The 16,244-nt window shown below is 36.8% G+C and overlaps 1 protein-coding gene across 1 annotated transcript in view; it reads left to right on the top strand.

Moving 5' to 3' along the window:
- LOC137264928 (uncharacterized) overlaps nucleotides 1-16,244 on the top strand; it is a 45,231-nt gene that overhangs the window by 17,277 nt on the left and 11,710 nt on the right. The window contains exons 4-5 of the mRNA XM_067800281.1: nucleotides 3,086-3,611; nucleotides 8,266-8,961. Coding sequence (XP_067656382.1) covers nucleotides 3,086-3,611; nucleotides 8,266-8,961 — 1,222 coding nt within the window. The remainder of the gene's footprint in view (nucleotides 1-3,085; nucleotides 3,612-8,265; nucleotides 8,962-16,244) is intronic.

The following is a 16,244-nucleotide window of genomic DNA, read 5'->3' as shown; positions in this document are numbered from 1 at the left end:
TATCCCGGACGAGCCCCCAAATGTGTTACGGTTAAAATTTGCCGTGACAAAAGGTATAATAAATACTTCGAACCAGCAAAATATAACTCAAACAAGTCTACAACATTCAATAAAATGTATAGAGCAGACAAGAGCAAGATACAAAGATTCACAATAGAGGTTTGTAGGACGATGCAAATCTAAAGTAATGGGTCACAAATATAATATCAACTCACAAAAGTCTTGGTTTTCGGCGAGATAGAGTTCTACTAATTCTTTCACAATGAACGATCTTGAAAGTAAGTCAGACTTGACGAAAAGGCAGACAGATGTAGGTAGGCTGAATGATGACACAACCCCAGTGTGTGTGTGTGTGTGTGTGTGTGTGTGTGTGTGTGTGTGTGTGTGTGTGTGTGTGTGTGTGTGTGTGTGTGTGTGTGTGTGTGTGTGTCACAACCAACCTTATATATACACTGTAACTGATGCTTATGCCTTCCAGCGATCGGCATGTAAAAACACACCAAAGGGAGATATATGTAAAGCGCTACCTTAAGGGCGTGCCGCTTAAACACTATTACGGATTATACGAAATGTGACCCATAATAACTATCACTCAAAACTCTAAACCTTGTGACCTAATAATAACTATCACTTAATCAATAACAAAACAAATTACGGAAAATCCACTCTCGTCACAGCCGTCCTTCTCTGACACAGGGGCGCAACTCACGGCCAACTGGTTGGTGGACCAAATATGCCTTCCTCACTACAGGAAGGTTGGCGAGCTCTTAGCTTTACCCAGTACCACGAGGAGGTGGCTCTCCACTGGTGCCGAACTATTGTCAGATTGACCGAGAACGACACTGAAGTGACATCATATATAACAATAAAAGAACAAAAGATGTTTCTGAAAGGAGAAAGTATTATGGCTAATGATGGGAAATGATGTATGATAAATATGAGAAAAGATCAGACGTGATATCACATTAATACATTTTCATTAAAATGATGCCTGAAAAACAATCTTTATGGTAATGTCAGCCACAATGGTGTTATAAGTGAGCTGTCAACATAATGATATAATAAATGGGGTATCACATATGGTCTTATTATCCAGCTGCCTGGTTTTCAAGTAATCTTTAGGTGAATGGTTGAACGTCACCTCCTGGGGGTCTGAACGAGTAAATGTCGATCACTGTCAACTCTACAGGGACAGAACCAAAGTGGAACCCGCATTCAGTTTGGGAAATAGTGTAAAACAGGTACACGATTCATGAGAATGCCATCTTAATTACATCAACAGTTTCTCATCCCAAATCATTTGTCTCTTTTTGATGGCCGTTGGTCTTAAAGGAGTGAGGATGTTTTTCCCTTCTTTGCACGCAGAGCTCTAAAATGATAGTGAGTGAGCTAATATTCACATCGGCAGTATTTCAGCTATATCGTGACGAGAACAATCTATGCAATAAATCAACATAAATCTATACCTTACAAACCTGTGTTCCAAGAACAGTAAAAGTACAAGAACTTCGCAGATTTGGTTTAAAACTAGTAAGTTGTAATACAATCTATTACTTCTTCCCACTTGATTTCACCCGTGATTGACGCCTAAGATATTAGTGTGATAAGATTTTTAATAAACATTTAGACAATTTGAATTTCTGTGATTGCAATCGAATAGAGAATTTACCGCAATGATAGAGTTGGTGTTCCGAGACCTCGTATCCATGATAACTATCTTGGGTAACGAACGATGTTGACATTTCAATGTATAGCGTATAGTATAGCTTATCAGTGTTCATCTCAGTAACAGTAATGTATTCCTAAACCTGCTGTAAATAATGGTGATTTGAGGTAGTCTGTCAAGTTGGATCACACATGATTTTGCCAAAACTCTTCTGCAAAAATTGAAGTCAACTTAATGCAATAATGACAAACACAGTCCAGATTAAGAGTGTTTTTTTAAGAATATCAGTTTGTTTTCATGAATACTGATAGTCCATGTTTTATTTGTTTTTGTTGTTGTTGTAGTTGTTGTTTTTTTAGCATTACAATTAATTGTCTCTAAAGGATTATGATACAGAGCCAATTGGTTCTGTCCCTCAACTGGCACTTGATAAATCGTTTTCAGACATGTATAAACATCTGTAGTATGTTAAAGGTTGAACAGCTCTATTGAATTCAACAAATCATGCTATTTATATGACCATTTCATTCAAACAATGTCTAAGTCCGTGTCCTGACGTTCTTTGATATTGCTAATATTCCAAAATTACTACACTGGTTTGACAGTTGCTAGATTCTTAACAAGATGAAACTTCCAACATTCATCTTTATCAGTAATGCCGGTTAACATTTAGAATTTAAATTAGTATTCAAAATAGAAATGGGCTATCAAGATCGCCAACAACTGAAGGTAGATCACCACACTAGGGACCATGGGGACTTACAATACATTTGAAACTTGTGCATCATTAGGAGAGTTTTTCATGCCATGCCAAGCATTTTGGATTTACTGCTCTTCAAAGAGGTGGTTATTTCTTATGATAGACCAGTGATACCTGGAAACCTAGACGCTCAACGTTTTTCATGCTCTTAAATACTTTTTGGAAACTAATTGACAAGGCTGAAGTCTGGTCGGCTTTGGAAGACGTGTTAATTAGACTGGTTATGTCATTATTGTATGTGACCCGTGAAGGTCTGGAGTAGAATAGACCTTCAGCAACCCATGCTGGCCATACAAGGCGACTTTGCTTGTCGTAAGAAGCGACTAACGGGATCGAATGGTCAGGCTCGCTGACTTGGCTGCCACATGTCACCGGTTCCCAATTGCGCAGATCAATGCTCTTGCTGTTGATCACTTGATTGTCTGGTTCAGACTCTATTATTTACAGACCGTCGTCATATAGCTTCAATATTGCTGAGTGCGACATAAAACGCGTCTCACACACTATATATTGTATGTGCTGTAATAATAAACAAATATATTTGAAAAAAGAACGATTTGTCATTACCTGACAAATCGTTGTTTAGAATTTGATCAAGTTTCATTGTCGATGCTTCATGAATACAAAGACTGTCATTATTAAGTTTCATTCCTTTACAGTTATCAAGGAGTACTTTCCTTTCATTACTGAAAAAGAAACAGAAAAAGAAAATGATTAAACACATCTTGGGTGATAATCCACTTGAACACTCCTCTACACTTGAGCAAAGGATAGATGAACCAGGTAGTCAGTTATTCACAGTTGGTTCTGTCAGCGTCCATGTTTACTCAGCAGACATTACAACACTAAAGGTTGATGCAATTGTCAATGCTGCAAACGGCAATCTGAGTCACGGAAGTGGAGTTGCAAGAGCTATACGTGATGCTGCTGGGGATGCTTTAGATGATGAAGGAAGACGATATGTGCATGAAAATGGTCCTATCCCTGTATCTGGTGTGGTAAGAACAACAGCTGGTAGAATGCCATGTCGGATGGTATTCCATGCAGTCGGACCATCCTGGTATGACTACAAGGATTATGAAAAGCAGAAGTGCGAAGATGACCTGTGCAAGACCATCCTGCGATGCCTCGTTGAAGCCAGCAATGCGGGTGCTGCCATAGCGGCAGTACCAGCAATAGGTTCAGGTCAGTCCAATTGGTGTTGGAAATATGGGCCCTAGTCAAAATGGCCGCAAGAAAGTCAAAAGGGCCTCAGACTCCTAGTCAAAAGGGCCGCATAGATATGAAATGATAAGAATAATCACCCGAACCCTCTCTGCTGCATTTCAATCTTAATCTGTGAAATATAATATTATCTTTTTTCAAAATTGTTACACCAAAAGATTTTACATCTACTCAATGTATATTTTGTGCATACTAGTCCTGTTCTGAACAGATATTTATTTCAATATTAGAAAGAAAAATGATGACAAAAATAGATTATGTAATGGATAAATAACTCATTCTCAATAAATCATTGCATTACTGTCGCCGACAGTTTCTTTTAAATTCATGGAGATAAACTTGTATGTTTTATAAAGTAAGATAACTTCCTGATTCCATGCAACATAGGTAAATTTTTCCTTGTTCAACTTAAAATTTTAAAACTTACCATCTATGCCCATTTTGTAACGTTTGTTACTGTCGCCAAACGACACTGGATGCCTAATACTTCTTCTAAATTTGTGTTCCCATGAAAAACTAACGTGACTGCGGTCAATAAATTTTCTCTTATACATAGATTTCCCTTTGTTTTCAAAGGCAGTCCCAGGGAAAACACGTATGTAATTTTATAACACTTCATATATGTGTCGCTGTTTTTTCATTGAACAGCTAATTTTTTTAAAACATAAATGATTAAACCAAATACTGTGATTTTACAAAAAATAGTATCATGTGAATGATAAACCCGGAAAGCAATCTATTTTGTGACAAAGAAGTACTGTTTTCAAAGTATTGGACATCAAAATTTGAAAAATTGAGGGTTATGGATAAGGGTGTAATGTACGTTACCTACCACCTACCAGGACAACAAAGTTATACTATTTGCAGGCTAATAGTATATAATGTGTCACAATGTTCACGTCCTCAGTAGAGTAAATTCGAGATAAATATCGTTTTTAACTCGGTGTTTTGTTAGTTTTTCCGACTATCCGTAATGAACGTCACTGTAATGTACGAAACTGTGGGAAACTGGGATCTATATTGGAGCAGCTTTACTTGTGACATGTGACCAGACGACGCCATTTTCCCACGTCACGTTGACGTCAAATGAAGTTGAAAAGTTCAACGTTTATGACGTTGCAGACCCTCCAAGTAAGCTTGTAAATTGGTGTTTTTTGTGAAAGATGGAAAATAGTGTGATGTCAACATTTCAACGAAAATGAATGTTTTTCTGATAGGTATTTGGCGAGAAAAGGTTGTAAACATACGAAAATTGTCATTCGTTCACAAACATTCCAGTGAGGTTCTGACCATTGACAACAATGACGGAGAGATGGAGATCAGCTTTCCCCAAAGGAAGAAGAATATGTTTCAGTGGCCCAAGAGAGAGGATGTCATTTGGGTTGCACAGGATGATATTCTCTGCAAATTAATGCTCCTGTTCCTATTGGCAAATCACAGAGAATGCTGAAGATATTAGAATCAGATTATTCTCTCATAACATCCACATTTGAGACAAGATCTGCTTCTATGTAATGTACGTTACACAAGGAGAGAAAAATCCTTGTTTGTTGTGTTGTTATAGGTTTATGACATTGATTTGTTTGCTGCTATTGCTTAGATTTGTGGGGTGCCTTCTATCATGCTGTTCATCAGATATTGATTTACCAACAGTGGTTTGTGAATGGAAATACAAGTGAAGCATTTTGGTGAAATGTACGTTACATCAACATTTCGTGATCCTTGTTAAAAGTTCAAACATTCCCAGTGTCCTATGTCATTGAAAAAGACTTTGCAGTGCTTGGTGAACAATAACAGGAAAAGTACACATATACTTTAATAACAACCCTAATCACGTACATTTCAGGAGCAGTTTTTGTATTATTCACGTCCCAACTAAGATGCTAAGTGACACAAAATCTAAAGAGAATCATATCCCGTTCTTTTTGGAAATGCTCACAATATGTGCTGAATAATATAAAAATAAAACAATCTTCATCTAGAATACACTTTAATTTTCAAAACGTTATGTATGCCAATTGCAACGATTTATTGAGAATGAGTGCATATATATCAAAGTCATCATTTCAAGAGATTACATTCAACTTTCACACTCGACTGTTCCTATCAGCCTCGGTCACAAGCCCAGCAGTTAATGTCACTACTGGGCTTAATGTCACCATTCTTAAAGAACTGCCAGGCAGCAAAACCCTCCTTCTGTTGGCTGTCTTCTTGAATAGTTTCACTTTCCCATCATGCAAAAGTCTTCCTGGAAACCAAATTGAAAGATAGTAAATGAACATTAACATTTAATTAAAAATTGTAAGATTGAAGTCATTTGTACTGTTTTATCATATCATCCACTTAAACTTTATATTCATTTAAATTATTTTATTACTATTGTACATGTTAATGTATACCAACCTAGGTACATAGGCATATCTTCTCGAAAGAAGGAGAGGCTTCCCCTTATGTGTGCCCTATCCAGCACTGTGTAGTCAACCCCTTCTGGTTCTCCAGGACATTAAAGACTTTCCTCAGCTGGAAGTTCTCTAGACCCCTCAGCTAAGTCTGTGATATCAGCACAAGGGACTTGATCTGACCCTGTAGTGTCAACTTCTATACTGACAGATGCAGCAGCATGTGACAGCTAAAGGGAAAAGGATCTGCACTGTCCACAAGCAGTGCCCCATGTCCTGTGGGTCCATCTTGTGCAACAATAACACTTGATTGCATACTGGTTCTTCTTCAGGTTTCCAAACACTTCACACATTTTACTGTCATAATCTACGTAATCTATCGTTTGTCCTCATATTCTTTCATTAAGAACAGGACAAACGATAGATTACGTAATGGTTATTTGTTTCATTTCAGTATCAAAACACTTCCCATTTATGATTATGATAATTAATTGTCTTTAAAAATAGCACCAGCAAGAAAAGCCCTAAACCTGACATTGAGTTGACTCTGTGTTAATGTGTGAAAGTATAAGATCATGGACGGACTTGTCTTGCATATCGCTTGCCTGTACTATGAATATATCCGGGTATAAGTCAAAAGGGCCGCATGACCAAACGGCCGTAACTATTATCACTGCTATATATTTCTTTTTTTTTCAAAATTATAAAATAAATATCCATTAAGAACAGGACTAGTATGCACAAAATGTACATTGAGTAGATGTAAAATCTTTTACTATTATAATTTTGAAGAAAAGATGTTCTTGTTATTTGACTTTTATGTGGCCCATTTGACGAGGAGTCTGAGGCCTGTTTGACTTTTTAATGTGGGCCTGTTGACTAGGGGTTTGCGGCGTCCCTTTTGAATTTCTTGCAGCACTTTTGACTTTTCTGATTTGCGGCCGTTTGGTCATGCGGCCCTTTTGACTTGTAACCGGAAATATTCATGCCGCATGAACATTTTCATATTCTGTCAAGTAGATGTATGTTTGGGATGGTTGGATATCACCTAGTAGTCAAACCATTGGTGCCTTGTGTGTAATGCTGGTGTGTGCCCTCTAAGATATTGCTGGAATATTGCAGCAGTCACTATAAAACTTAAACTCAAAAAACTAATATCATGATCCATACTTACCTTGTCCTCATACTTTTCTGAGCAACTCATGAATTGAGGACTTACTAATTTATACACAAAAAACTCTTGCTTTATAGGCACAGCATACCATCACATAAACATACTGTGTTTCATATTGTCAAAAGAAAACACTATATCAGTGTATATAGTCGAACCCAGTTTAACCAGACGTTTTGGTTAAACTCGAAACTCATCCAGATTGGATCAAACAAGCAAACCGTGAAAATTAAGTGAAAAATTTTCATGAACGTATATCAATAAATCAACTTATGCTGTTTGCAGAAGTAAACTTCCGGATGGGATCACATGACTTAGATCATGTGACAGGCTATTTTTAACTTGCATCGCGACAGATAGTAAGGGTCCATTTATAAGTGTTTATACAGTACAATTACAGTGTAGTTTATCTTAATCCTACTTAACATGCGTTTTCGTTACTGATGAGATGTTTTCACACCCGCCGAATCCTAATGAACAACCTGAGTGGTACGCGTCCTTAGTGTGTTGATGGCTAATTAATCAAATCACATCAAATCTCTTCCGACAGATTAAGAATAGTAAAGAGAGTAGTGCAGAAAACGTTATCGACGTGACACATACTCATGCACATTGCATAGATCTCTCCGTCCGGATAACTGGATCATTTTTCAATGGAAATCTATGTGAATGGTTTGAAAATTTGCCGTCCGGGCCGGAAGCGCAGGGTCCGGTTAAGTGAGTACAATTACTGAACGTAAGTTTCGTTTCCCATAAAAATCGTCCAGAAGCCAGGATTTCCTGAGTTTACCCCGAGTAAACGGGGTTCGACTGTATATTGCTGCGTACAGTGCTCCAGTTAGATTAATTGACCACCAGGTCTCATTACTAGTAGTCATGTATATGTATTTCTTTTCTTATAGGTATATTTCGTGTACCAAAGCAAAAGTGTTATATCACTGCATATATTGCTGCATCCAGTGTTCCAGTTAGATTAATTGACCTCCAGGTCTCAGTACCAGATCTCATAACTAGTTGTCATATATATGTATTTCTTTTCTTGTAGGTATATTTCGTGTACCAAAGCAAAAGTGTTGTGATGCATATGTAAGAGCAACAAAACTATTTGGTATGTGGAATGGCAGCAAGGAATGCTTGACAGAAGTTCACTTTGTTGATAAGTGTGAAACCATGCTTCAAATGATAGCCTCAACATTCTCGCAATCCAAGCATTCAACTATCACACCAAGACCGGAGGAGGAAAGATTTATGAAGGTATGCATGCAACAAGGAGTTCGTCAGCGTAGTAGAAGCAGAGGCAGACAAACTTCATCCATTCCACAAGGAGGTCAAACAACTCAAATCGTCAGTGAATCACATACTGTGTCTGCTGTCAAAGGATCCTACACATACAGTGTTAATGGAAAAGGGATGGTGAAGTTGTACACAGGGGATATAGTGAAAGCCAGTGTCGATGCTCTCGTCACCTGGGAAAACCCTGACATCGAGCCAATTATCAGTGCCTCTAAAGCTGTAAGACAAGCAACAGGACACATAAACTTAAAGAGTTTGGATTGCAATTTGTTGTGTGTTAGTAGTACTCCTGCAGGAAATATGAGTGATAAAAAACATATCATTCATGCCATTGTGCCTGTTTCCTCCCTCTCACAGAGTGATATACAAACACTTCTGAGAAGAACATTGCAAACAGTATGTGGAACTGATGCTTCAGCTGCACTTACTCCACTGACTACCAGCCAAGGTAATCTGAAGTTACATTTATTTTTTGTCTGATATCCAGTGCATTGATAATATCACACTTTGATCCACAATTGCTTATTCATGCTCGATGGGTAGGACCTATGCTACTTTACAAACAGTTAAGAGGGGTATTGAATGTAGTCCTTTATGATTTGTGGATGGATTGTATTGAGTTTTAAGATCCATTTCTTGTCATGGTTGTTATCCCCCCTGCTGCATGTAATGCAGGGAGATGACATCAAAGCCTTGTCTGCCTGTCCGTAATCATTTTGTTTCAGGAGCATACTGTAACTCAAAAAGCGGTCAATATTTTTAGACCAAACTTGGTAGATATAATAAGATGGGCCTATGGTTGTGCGTTTATGCTATTTACAGATTTTTGACATTTCAGTTTGTTTTTTGTGTGTGTGTGTGCGTTTTCCATTGGAAATGTTTTGGTCGTAGTCAAAACTGGAGAGATGGGCCTCGTTGCCGGCGTATTACTAAGAAACTTCAAATTATTTGTCCTCAAAACTATCCATCAGAATCTAAAGGGTCACCTTTTGGCGTTTACAGATTTTGGTGATTGATCATTTTCTGGGTTTCCATGGAAACAATTCGGACCTAGTCTCAAAAAGGATGGATGGGCTTCGTTTCCAGAGCACAACTCAAAAACTTATTACAATCTTTCATCAAATCTTGGCAGATATGTGAGGCATGATTTGTCCTTTCAAATATGTGGGTGCCGGGGGATGGGTGGGGGGATATGTCATCTTCTGATGACTGGTGTTGTTTTTTCTGATTTTCATGATAACGAATCGGACATAATCCGATTGGACGTAGTTTTCGTATGGTTTCTCTGATGGTAATTCTAAAACATTACTGATAAATCAGTTGGAATGTTTATATTTACACAAACGCCGTGCGCTTCCCACCATATTGGATTGTGTTCACAAAATCATTTCATTTTAATGCAAAAGTATGAGGAAGGTGGTCTCAGGATGGTTGATATTAAAACTTTTACTGATTTTTTAAACCTCTATTGTTTAAAGAGATATGTTTAAACTCAAACAGCAAAAAACTAGTCGGTTTTCTGATAGAACAGATCCTTCGGTTAGGAGCCAATATTATTATGTACCACACAATTACAAATCCATTCTGGAAAGAAGTACTTGATGCCTGGCGCAAATATATAAAGGGATATGCAGTTAGTGACACCAACATAAAAGAAATCCTTATGCAACCTCTTGGTTAAATCACCATGTCTCAAAATTAATAACTGGTTCAAACAAGGAATTACTCATATCAAAGATATATTCACTGAGAAAGAGTTACTCTCATTTGCGGAACTTAAAAGAAAATTTGATATTAAATGGCACGGTACTCGACCTAAACCATGTCCTTCTTAGCATTCAGAAAAAAAGAATGGAAAGAAGTCATTCAAACAGCGGGTCACCCACCCACAACAAACACAGTGATATGTTCTCCTTGGACTGATTGTATTAAAGTCACTAAAGAATCAAGATCATTTTATGATTATCTCGTGTCTAAATCCAACTTTCCAAATGTATGCGATAAATGGGAAAGAGAATTAAACAATCATATCAATTGGAAGACCACATTTTTGCAATACAGACAAACAGTCAAAGAGACAAAGCTCTAGGATTTTCTATACAAATTTATACACAGAATTATCTATACACAACGTCAGTTGTTTAAAATGAAACCGGTTGATAACAACACATGTAGATCATGGGGCACATGTAGATCAAGTGAGAATATTTTTGTGTATATTTAATGTCCAACCATTAGATTATTCTGTAAAGAATTCACCAATTTTGTTAATCATGTCTTTCACATTCATACCCTCAGTTCAGGATATACTATTTTGTGCTAATAATGACCATTTGCTCAGTCACATGATCATGCTGGCAAAGCGCCATATTTTTGTCATGAATATTAAGGGAATAAAATCAAGTTTCACCAAGAGTTACTAAAGGATGTTTATTATATGAAGAAACATATTGCTTGAAACAGTTCTCAGATGAATGTGTTTGAGCAAAAATGGAGTTTACTTCAATATGCTCTATGACTGTAAACAAAATAGCTTACGCCTCATGTGTACCAGTTTTTATATGTCTATACTCTTTCACCCGTAGAAATTGCAAAAAAAAAGTCTCATTCCACTCATATTATACCATTTGTAAAATCTTTGCTCACTGATAATTCTATGTAATCTATATCCAAGTGAAGTGAATTTAAAAAATTGAAAAAAAGAAATCATTTCGCAAGGCCCGGTACTCTGATGCCTATTACATCATGTATATTTCGTATTCATCTGCGACAAATGCATCACTTAGTTCTCCATACATTTTAGAATCTCATTAATAATGGTCTTTTGTCTAGATTAACTGTCTACCAACTGTCTAGATAATGAAAAGAAACATATTGGGTATGAAAACAAACGCTCTACTTGAAAGATTACGCTTGTTTGGAATGTAAACAAAGAAAAATCCTAATATTACACTGCGTAGCATTTTCTGTAATTCAGATAGTCAGAATCATTCTGATTACCCACATCTCAGGAATTGTGTATAAACGGTCCCTGAATCAAGGGAAGAGGCCATGCAAAATTCGGTATGATCTTGTTAGCGAAGTCACCAATTTTTTTACGAGTTGTTCATCGGTAGTCATGTCATGCAACATTGTTCTACAGGCAACATATGTCATGTTTGGGATTTCACTTTCTCAGTAAATCAGTCCACATATTAGACAATTTCTTTCAGGTGAAGGTCGGTTAAACAAGAGAAAAAACAACTGCCAGTGCCCTTTCAATTACACTTTCAATATTATGATGTTAATGTTTCCCACAGTAAGATACGCAGGGAAGCCATCTACTAATGGGCGATCTTTTTGAATTTATCTTCCCGTTACTAATTGGCTAGGCACGCCGATCCGGACGGTCCAACCTTAAACTGACTGCGGATGTCTTAGGCGCGATGTGAGCCATACGTGTTACTATTACACTTAGAGACAGTTAGCCAGTATAGCCGTCACCTTCACCGGGAACGTTCACGTTGGTGCATGGACTGTCTATCTTTTCCCTTTTATGATGATCTAGCAAGTGTTATGTCCTGAAATATTTACTCCAATTTTCTATGAAACACCTGGGATAGTCATGACTGCTTATATATTGCTAGAATGTATCGAGAAATAGCAGTTTGAAGCAAGGCGGTGGAATCAGCTGATCGCCATGCTTTGTCGGTTTGTTGACGTTTTGCAATCATTAATTTAAGTTTGGCACTAGATGTCTCAACATCACACATTTGAAACTGCGGTGTATTTTCATTGTATATGTACTCAAATCGCTTTAGTATTATGGTCGACGTGGCTGCATTCACATAACTCACTGTGTTGAGGAGCCGACGGGAGTGCGCGAAATGAGAAACACAGAAAATCATCTTACGTAAATTTCATCGGGTCATACAAGATGGGATTGAGATTTTGACAGCACAAGTGTTTAGCAGGTAGAGAGAGAAGTGAGAAACAATATACATGGGCATGACTAAAATCTACTTTTTTATGTCTGTAAAGGTTTGTGATGCGTGAAATATGAAATCACAATTTTTCTTAATTTTTAATAAAAGGGAATAATATTAAGATATTCATTTATTAATTATAAATATAATATTTCAGACACAGAAGATGCAGTACTACTGAGATAGGTGCATATTCAATGGCACTTTCCAAATTCTTTTGTTGCAGAACTAAAAAAATACATATAGTCATACTGATTTTAAATTTTAATCTCTAGTATAATAAATGGCAGTTGCGTTGTGTTGAATGGCAGTGTTGAAGCAACAAAGTATCGTAGGCATATGTCTTTGGCGTTTTGGAACAGGGTTTATGAGAAATATTTATTATATTCCTTGAATTGTGTAAATTGAAATAGCTCTCTAAAATAATGACATGGCTGTCAATAGAAAGGAAATCAATGCAGCTTGACTGTTGTCTTCATGGTCACCAACACTGAGTCATTAGTTGCCTATAATTAGTTAGACAAAAGCCGGTTGGCCACTGAAGCATGACATTGTGGATGAGGTGCAGGATGCTGCAGGCTGACATCCGGACAAATACGTCACGTGACAGCCTGATCAGGACCCTAGGGTTAAATTAAAAATACTTTGTGTGAGTCTGGACTGGACCCTCGGACTGCGGCTAGGCAGGTTGGCTGACTATAGCCTCCCTAAATGCGCCTAGCCCTCGTTACAGCACCATGTAGTTGTAAACAGATTATATCATGAATAAAATGTTGTAGACCCACTGATGGATTTCTGTATTTGAAGAGAGAGTTATCCCTTACCAGCCTGGGATAAAAGGTTTACATTTTACTGTTGTGTCTACATACAGCTTGCCTTCGCAATAATCAGATTATTATAATAATTATGAAAAAGCTTATACATATATTGTATTTAATAGAGGTAGCTCTTCATGTCTTTTCCCACTTTGCGTTGTAGCTGCACTGTACAATGTTGTATTTCTATCTCAGTTTTGGTATGATGATGCATGTGGACTTTAATAATAAATTACAGATGCACGACTTTATTCTGCCATTGTACATATTACCTGTTAAATTCGTAAAAATATAAATAAATGCTTAAACATATCTTCATGGAATAATATGGGGTTAAATTCGAAATATGTCATCAAAACATATTTGATTTTAAAGTTTTTTTAATAACTGTTGAATGAAAATCAGAAAACAAAGTTAAATTTAGATAATATATGTTATGTCATGTGAAATATTTGTCAATACATTGTTATCCCCCTGGCATGTAATGCAGGGGGGGGATATAGTCGACGGAGGATAACTCAAAAACAATTCAATATTTTTCTGCAAAACTTGTTAGATATATCAGTCAGAAGCTGCAATGGTGCCTTTTGCTAGTTACAGGTTTTTGTGATTTCTTAGTTTCTCGGTTTCCATGGAAACAATTCAGACTTTTTAACTTCTGTCAGTGTAACTTGGTAGATATATGTGGCAGACCCCAAAGTGATGCCTTTTGCTATTTACAGTTTTTTTGTGATTTATTATTCTCTCAGTTTCCATGGAAACGGTTCGGACTTAGTCTCAAAAGGGAGGGATGGGCTTCGTTTCCAGAGCACAACTCTAAAACTATTCAATATCTTACAGTAGAACTTGGCAGATATTTGAAGCGGACCACAAAGTTGTGCCTTTTTCTGTTTACAGTGTTTTGGCATTTTTATTTTTCCTGGTTTCCATGGAAACCATTCAAACTTAGTCTCAAAATGGAGGGATAGGCTTCGTTTCCAATGGAAAACCGTTTGATATCTTTCAACAGATCTTGGCAGATATATGAGACAGATCTGGAAGTGGTGCCTTTTGCTGTTTACAGATATATGGCATTTATATTTTTCATGACTTCCATGGAAACGATTCAGACTTATTTTAAGAAAACATCAAGAAACTGTCCGATGATTTGTCCTTTCACGTATGTGGGGGCTGGGGGGATATGTCATCTTCTCAGTGTCATGACTCTTGTTAATTATATCAGTGTCCACTGTTAGTGTCGCTGGTCCTGTCTACTGCCCAGAGGAAAGTACACATTAGGCTTATGTTCTTCATCAACTTTGAAAATGGAAGTCATGGTAACTCACCGTATATGTTTCTGATGGTAATTCTTTTAGACTTTATGAGTATGGAAATATCTTGTCAATATCCTCTGACCAACTGCAAAGTTTGTATTCGAAAAGTTAACACATTTATTTATGTACTGGATTATAAGTATTTATATAAATTACACTTATTTGAAAAAAATAATACTTTAGCCATGAGTCCAATGAAAATGGTTTTCACACTTCAAAATACTGTATCAAATATGTAGGAATTTAACATTATGTAAAACCCACACAGTTGTTGAGCAGCTAATGTAAATCAATCAAATAATGCGAGATGCTTATTAATGCAAAAAATGGGGCTATATCTGAAGTGCATTAATTAATCACACATTATTATATTATAAGTTGTTCACTGGTCACGAGGGGGGCATGGGTTGAAGTACCCTCGATATTTGTTTATGTTCCCTGAGCCTGAAGAGGAAGGGGGAACATAGACAAACATCGAGGGTTCCTCAAACCATGGATCATGATGGACCGGTGAACAACGCATTTATCTTACCGACCACCTTTAAACTCCTTGGTGCCACAGGGACATATATGTCGCTCCTCTTCAACCATCACTTTCAAGTGCAATAAAATTCTAAATATATCATTCAAACATGTATGCTTAATATTTTTAATTCTATAGGAAATATCCTGTTTCCTGATACCATCCACCATTATCTTGGACAAAAATAACCTTTCAAAATATGCTTCATCGAAAACATCGACATTTTGGACATAGGACGAAATTGAGATTCACAGCGTTTTTTCCTGTAGTTTTTGCAGTGTGAAAATCTGATAATTACTGGGAGTATTGAATTTCAAAATAACATATCGATAATTTATAATATCGAGTTTTCATGTAACCACTCATGATAATCCTGAAATGTTGCCAATGAACCATGAATCAGTTGGGATGGTTTCGAAAATACACTTACATGAACGCCAAAATGCTCTTTCCTCCATATTGGATACAGTAGTGTTTACAAAATCATGTTTCGTGGAGACTGGTATTTAGACGCCAATTACATCACATATTTTTCGTAGTCAGCTGCAACAAATGCATCACTGAATTACTGAATTCCCCATACATTTCAGAATTAAACTACAAATGCTCCATGTTACGAATACCAACTATCAAGTTAAAATGAAATGAAAGATACTAGGTGTGAAAACGAATGCTGTGCTCGATAATATGCACTTGTTTAAAATGTAAACAAAGAAAAGTTTGGATTTTGCACTACATAGTATTTTCAGAAATTTTCAGACATCCAGCTGTCTAATCATTGCTTACTGGGTTCAATATGTTTAGCATATGCAGAGGAAGAGTATCGTATCAACGAATACCAAACTAAAAAGAAATACCATGTAATGATTTGATAAGAAGTTTCCATGCAGCATGATGCCATGATTGATGTAAAGTCATGCTGAACAACGATAGTTACCAGTATTTCTGACTTCTCTTATTTATAATGAAAACAATAAAAAACATATAACAGTACACAGTTAGAATCATTCTGATTGCTTACATTGCATATTTATGTACAAACGATCCCTGAATCAGTTGAATAGTCCTCACAAAATCCTGTTTGCCCTTGTCAACAAAGCCGCCATTTTGTAAGA

This window comes from Haliotis asinina, chromosome 15, assembly GCF_037392515.1.
Source record: "Haliotis asinina isolate JCU_RB_2024 chromosome 15, JCU_Hal_asi_v2, whole genome shotgun sequence".
NCBI lineage: Eukaryota > Metazoa > Mollusca > Gastropoda > Lepetellida > Haliotidae > Haliotis > Haliotis asinina.
The sequence above is the reverse complement of the archived record's forward strand: the minus strand, read 5'-3'. Positions and strand labels throughout refer to the sequence as shown.